This window comes from Monopterus albus, unplaced genomic scaffold, assembly GCF_001952655.1.
Source record: "Monopterus albus unplaced genomic scaffold, M_albus_1.0 scaffold62.1, whole genome shotgun sequence".
Classification (NCBI taxonomy): domain Eukaryota; kingdom Metazoa; phylum Chordata; class Actinopteri; order Synbranchiformes; family Synbranchidae; genus Monopterus; species Monopterus albus.
The window spans coordinates 1,467,284-1,473,854 of NW_018127942.1; the positions used below are offsets into that span (position 1 = coordinate 1,467,284).

General features: G+C 39.6%; 1 protein-coding gene across 5 annotated transcripts in view; it reads right to left on the reverse strand.

Moving 5' to 3' along the window:
- The window catches only part of evlb (Enah/Vasp-like b), a 43,487-nt gene that overhangs the window by 7,581 nt on the left and 29,335 nt on the right, over window positions 1–6,571 (reverse strand). For all 5 annotated transcript variants that reach the window (XM_020603798.1, XM_020603797.1, XM_020603801.1 and 2 more), the window contains 2 exons: window positions 5,452–5,620; window positions 3,414–3,591 (listed from right to left, as the gene is read on the reverse strand). In XM_020603798.1, coding sequence (XP_020459454.1) covers window positions 3,414–3,591; window positions 5,452–5,620 — 347 coding nt within the window. The remainder of the gene's footprint in view (window positions 1–3,413; window positions 3,592–5,451; window positions 5,621–6,571) is intronic.

Sequence of the window (6,571 nt, forward strand, 5' to 3'; positions counted from 1 at the left end):
TTTGGGGGGGTGGGTCATAATTTCTATTGAAGGACTGTTCTCAGTTCATACAAAATGAAAACCTTAATTTGGATTGACTTCCAAAGACCCTGTAACCTTGCTGTCTAATGAAAGGTGTCTCCTACATAACAGTTTTACAGCTAGACACAGTCAGGCCTTTTTCAGGGTCAGCAGTCTCCACTGCTCACGTCTCTAATGGAAGTGACTCCCTGGCAAGCCAATGGTGCAAATGGTCACCACTGATCAAGTGACAGAAGCACAGAAATAACACCTGTCTACAAAAGACCTGACTCATGCCTACTATCAGGCATCGTCTTGTACACACAAACACACACGTTTGACCACAGACATGCAAACACCTTACAACTTCAATGCCCTAAACCACTTAAAACTGCAAAGGATATTTATTTTTATAATTGATTACTTGAATTTTTCCCACTCATATTTTGTTTTTTTGTTCTTTTCTCCCAAGTAGAAATTAGGCTACATCTAAAACAGGCTGCTTTGGCTGTTTGCCACACAGCTCTGTTGTCACGTCTCGGCAAATGATATGCTAAAATTTGAAGTTGATTTGTAATTTGTCTATCTAATACTAGGTCAATGTTATATTTTAAAGCTATGAATTTTAATTGGTTGAGACCAATAAATATTGATGTCCATTATTAAAATGGACACTGGGTCTGGAGTGTTAGAGGAAAACAGGCATTCTCAGAGTCCAAGGTAACATCCTCAAATCACATGTTTTGTCCAACAACAAAGTAGAATTTTCTCAATTAGGAAAATGTTTGCTGATTAACTTATGAATTGTTTCTGTACAACTATTCTTTTAATCAACTAGTGTAACTTATCACATTTGAAATCTATTATTGTGCAGATGCTCCTGGATTTTGAGAAGCTGAAACTGGACAAGTGAACAGGAACTTTGCGATTGCTGAAACTGTCCCGCAGAACAAACTATGAACTCTTGACCTTGCATCTTTTTGAAAGTCACAAAAAAGCACATCAGCAACAGTCTCCTTTAGAGCTCAGGGACTCTGAAATTGTCCTGTATGTACATGTATTTGAGCAAAGCAGCATGACTTTAACAGTCCTTTATTATGACTGCTGACTTAAGAGTGACTTTGGGCTTCACTTATACCATCTAATTATAACAGCTGACAGTAGCACTAACTGATATCTGGTGAGTCACATGTTTAGTTTAAAACTCGAGCATCCTGCAGACGTTCAGACACACACACACACACACACACACACACACACACAATCAGCTTTAATACCTACATGACATGGTGAAGAAGATGAACCGGTTGTAGCAGACACAGAGGCACTGACAAACCCACTCCCTGCTGACCATCTCTCACCTTCAGCTACCCTTCCTCCTCCTCCTTCTTCTCCTCCATAACCTCCCTTTCTATCTCTCGCTGCTCACCTGCCTGCCTTTTCCACTCCCCCACCCAGCCACAGTATCATCTATCATTTTCTTGCAACTCACACCTCCAGGCAGCAGCAGCGCAGCAAGCATCTCTGGTTAATGTTTCAAAAGCCAGTGTTTGTCTGTCAGCTGCACAGCCTAATGCCATTTACATGCACAAATAAAACAGCGAGCTGATTCAGATGCACCCCTGGTTCGTGCTGAGACTCATAAATACCGGTTGTCCAACAAGCTTCATATTAAAATATCAGTCAAAAAGCTAATGTGTTTACTGAACAGTCAGGGTTTGACTCGCAGCTAAGAATTATTCACAATTTCAGTACATCATTAGATTTGAGATGTCTGTCTCCTTCTACCCACATCAGGGATGAACTTTGAATTTTTTTATATGGACAAAAGTTCATGAAGTGTTCAGAGAATTTTACAGACCTACATTTTCCAGATAACTGGGCAAATGTCATTTGTTGAGGAGGATTGTGTGGCATGATAGAAGGTTCCACAACAGCTTCTAAATGGACCTTGTAGTGAGATTTTTGTGAACACTTTCCAAGGTCAAAAATCAACTTTCAATCCTATACTGTTTCTTTATAAGTCAGTGAATCATTTGCTCAATAAAAGGTAAAAAATAAAGACTTGCTGTATGTTCCCATTACATGTTATTTAAACACAAATAAAATGCTTACTTAACCTAAAATCATATTAAAATAGAAATCAAAAAGTCATGTTTAACGTCTGTGAAGCTGTAAGCAGCATTTCTGGTAGATTTACTAAATTAATGACTTGAAAAATCATCAAACGTGAAGTCTTAATGTTTTCTTTATGTGATGATCTTCAAACATTAATTGGTTCATTATTTCAGGGCTGGAGCAGCATTTTATATGGGTCTTACCTCTGAACTGAGGTGGACAAGCAAGAAAGACAGAAGGTCAGTATGAAAATAGACATGATCCAATTGCCCATCGATACTAAACACTGGTCTTTTGAGACATTATTGCCAATTAATTCTACCACAGTCTACAGTATTTAATCTGTTCTCCAATGTGAGAATAATACTGAAGACAAAAGGTCAGGTTGTGGCCTCCTTACCAACAGGGGGCGCAGAGCCACCTGCTTAGATTGATTTTTGCCTTCCAAGGTGGACCGTGTCTTCCATTATCACGTGGACGTGGTGAAATCCCCAACATACATTCATTCTTTTCCTCTTTGTTTCTCTCTCTCATCACACACATATATGAACAAGAAACACAGTGTGTGTGACATCTATCTACACTGATTGTATCTTTTCATGCAGTTGGTGTCACTGCTGAATAGTAGCAAGCTGAAGCTATCGGTCTGTCCAGCGTGTGTATCCTTCCCTTGTGTAATCGTGCACTTGTGTTTGGCTGCTGTCACTCGAGCCTCTTTGTTCCCAGTCCCACGTTATTAAGTAGATGAAATGATCTGCTCTCTAGCACGGGACCCGAGAGAGAGAGCTTCTCAATGACTCATTCTAATTAAGAGGCTGGAGGGGGCTGGAGGGGTAGACACACTCCCAAATTTATATTTGTCTGTCACTCTCGTTTTGACACATATATGTATACACATACTTGTGGACACACAGGGCTGAAGGGGATACAGTTACCTGTCTTGCATTTATACTTGCCCCTATAAGAAGTCTTTAAATAGACATTTTTTTCACAGCAGACATTTTAACAGGTGGAACTAACAACATTAATAATAGGTCCGTTCCACTGATCTCAAAAATGATGTCTTGGTCTGTCGACCACCTGCAGGTGTCACATCAAATTCATCATTGAGCTTGGTACCTGGTTCAACCTGCTTTTTGAGTTAACCATATGAGTGCTGGGAGCCTCCAATCCTCTACAAGGGAGTTAAGGTGGAGCTTCAGGTAATTAATTGTCCATAATAGGCTTCCTAAGCATTTTTATATGTACATAGTTTTGTAGGAAATGTGTGTTTAATGCACCAATGGAAAACACACCTCCATCCTGAGCACTGAGGACGTTGAGGGCAAAGAGCATGGCATTGGAGAAGGTGGTAGCCTCCTCTTTGCTGGCAAAGTTAAGGCCATAGACCTGCCTGGCGTCTCGCCACTGGTGGAACGTTGGGGTTGCCTGGTTGTACTTGAGGCCCTTCACTATGGAGTAGTTGATAACCACCTGTGAGGGAGGAGGAAGGGAACAGAGACATTTTCAGTCCTGCTTCTTTGTGGAGAACACGTTAACAGTAAGTCAGAATACTTTACTTTTTTCATAGGACAAAGGTCATTTTAAAAAAAACATTTTCAGTATAAAAGAGTATTTTATATTTTCATTTTGATCTGTTTTGTCATTTTATACTACATCAGCTTTTTTAGATAGTGGTTAGATGAGGAAGGTTTTGATTGTTTTAATGATTATTTTTCTTTTAAAATATGATCATTCATTCATTCATTCATTTTCTACCGCTTAATCCCTGAGCGGGGTCACGGGTGGGGCCGGAGCCAATCCCGGCCGGCAATCGGGCGAAGGTGGGGTACACCCTGGACAGGTCGCCAATCCATCGCAGGGCTAAAATATGATCATTTCTGTCTCATTTAAAACTTTGCTATGATATCACTGACATTTCAGGGAAATATAATGGTGAGATCTGTTTTCAAATATTTTCTAGTCACATTGTAGCAATATGTGTAATGTGCTCATTGCTTAGAGGCCACCGTGCTCTTGGACACTTTCAATGCTGCAGACATTTTCTTGTATCCAGCCATAGATCTGTGTCTTGATACAATCCTGTCTCACAGGTCTGTGGACTGTTTTCTCGACCTCATGGCTTTGTTTTCACTCTGACGCACACCATCAACTGTGAGACCTTATACAGACAGATGTGTGTCTTTCCTAATTGTGTCAAAATAGTAAATTTAGGCACAGAAGGACTCTAATCAAGCTGTAGAAGCATCGCAACCACTATTAATAGGTGTTGGATGTACCAGAGCTCAATTGCAAGTGTCATAACAAAGGGTCTGAATACTTATGTAAATGGGATTTTTCAGTCTTTTACTGTTAATAATTTTACAAAAGACTCAAAAAACATATTTTCACTTTATCATTGTGGAGTATTGTGTGTAGACTGATGAGGAACAATTTAACTGAATCCATCTTAAGATGAGTCTGAAACATAACAAAACATAAAAAAATCTTGAAAGGGTCTGAATACTTTCCATACTGACTGTACTGTGTCTAAAATCTGGATATAAATTTGCATTCCCCAAAACAATGAAAGTATGTTCCCCTATTAGACTGACATTTATCGCATAAAGAGGAAAAGGTATGACATATTTTATGTTAAATAACAGGGGTTATATGTAACCTATATAAAATTTGGTTTGTTAGCTCAAATGTGTAGTCCATCATCTTCTGTAAATTCATTACACACATCCACTTCTCATTTATGGGAAATATTGGGAACTCATTCAGTGAAGAACAGAGAAGTGAATAAACTGATGATATAAAATGCTGTCCACTTTTTTGCTCAGTGATGAACCTGTCTGTATCACTACGAGGGAGAGTGTTAGTTAATGAAATCATCTGAGAAGATACGTGTCCAAACCTTTGACTGGTAGTGTATGTTTTCCATTATTTCCAACCACATTTGTAGTTGTCACTTTGATTTAGTTTTTGATTGCGTTGTGTGTCTTATTACCACACACATACAGAAGACAGCTGAGTGCTAATGAGATGTCGCCCTTGGAGAGACTGACAGTCGGGAAGAGGATGTCAGTCAAGTCACAGCAGAGAGGAATTAACACACTAGAGACCGTTAATGATGACACTAGGGTTCATGCGCACACACACACACACTTTCTTTCAGTGGCAACAGCTATTTGATCTTACTACGCACATTAACAACCTAAAATAGCCTGACAGCTCTGTGTGTTGCAATCCTCCTACAGAACAATATTATCTCTCTCTCAACTGGCTGAAATTAGTAACACCCTTGTCTTGACTTTTCTCATGCTGCAGGATGTGTGTCATTGACGTTACCTGCTGGTCCTGCAGTTTAACACCCACCACTCTGAAGGTGTTGTTGGCAGTGTTGTGGTAGATGTTGATGCGGCTGAATCCTTGCTGCCCAGGCTTGATGGGGACCCATTTTTTACTGGTGTCATCGTAAACCATGACGGAGGCCCGTGCCTGGCAGATGCTCTGCTCACTGGGGGAGAAAGAAACGACAGAGAAAAGCAACAGTGTTAATTACAGGATGGGCAGACTGTGTAGAATTCATCAGTTCAATAGTAAGGATGAATATCCGAGAGTGGATCTCTCAGATATTCTTCTGATGTTTGATACCATCAACATCTTTTATCAGTTAATTTATAACAGGGGGTTTCAACCAGTGGTCCACAAAGGCATTGAAGATGGTCCCTGATCAACAGTGTAGTTTTTGAAACATATTTCCATGTATTACCTTTTATTTTTGAATAATCTAAAAATTTTAAATGGACAAGGTGACTTTCATGATAAAAATAGTGCCTGTAGGAGCCTAAATGTAATTTGCGTTTTGGTTGACTTCAGTAATTTAAGTTCATAGGTGAAGCTTTAATTTATCTGATTCACATTAAATAAGTGGGAGCAATATTCATAACATAAACTATTCAAGTTCATTGTTTATTCTCTTAGATGTAAAAATGCATGTATTGATAATGCTGAATGATGTACAATCCAACAAGAGCACTTGTAAAGACGATACGTCAGGTGAACAGATTAAAATGGAAACTATGTTTCAGCCAACCTTGCAGTATGTCCCGCTTCCTTCTACGGAAGGACAACGTATGCAATTACCGATGCCTCAACAGACCTCACCCGTACAGAACGTAGTCACCACCAATGGGTCAGTGTTTGATGGTTTTTGTAAAGTTATGACTCAGCAAGTTAATGTCACAGACTATTTAGTAAAGACTCATAAGGCCTCATTACTACCGGGTGTTGCCATTCCCACCTTTGAAGGAGATCCGCTTCAATATAACTGCTTTATCAGGGCAATTGAGCACGGAATAGAAAATCGTACTGAAGATAATTCAGATCGACTACATTTTCTGTTGCAGTACACAAGTGGACAACCACATGAGTTGGTTAAGAGCTGCATTCATATGAATCCTGCTGA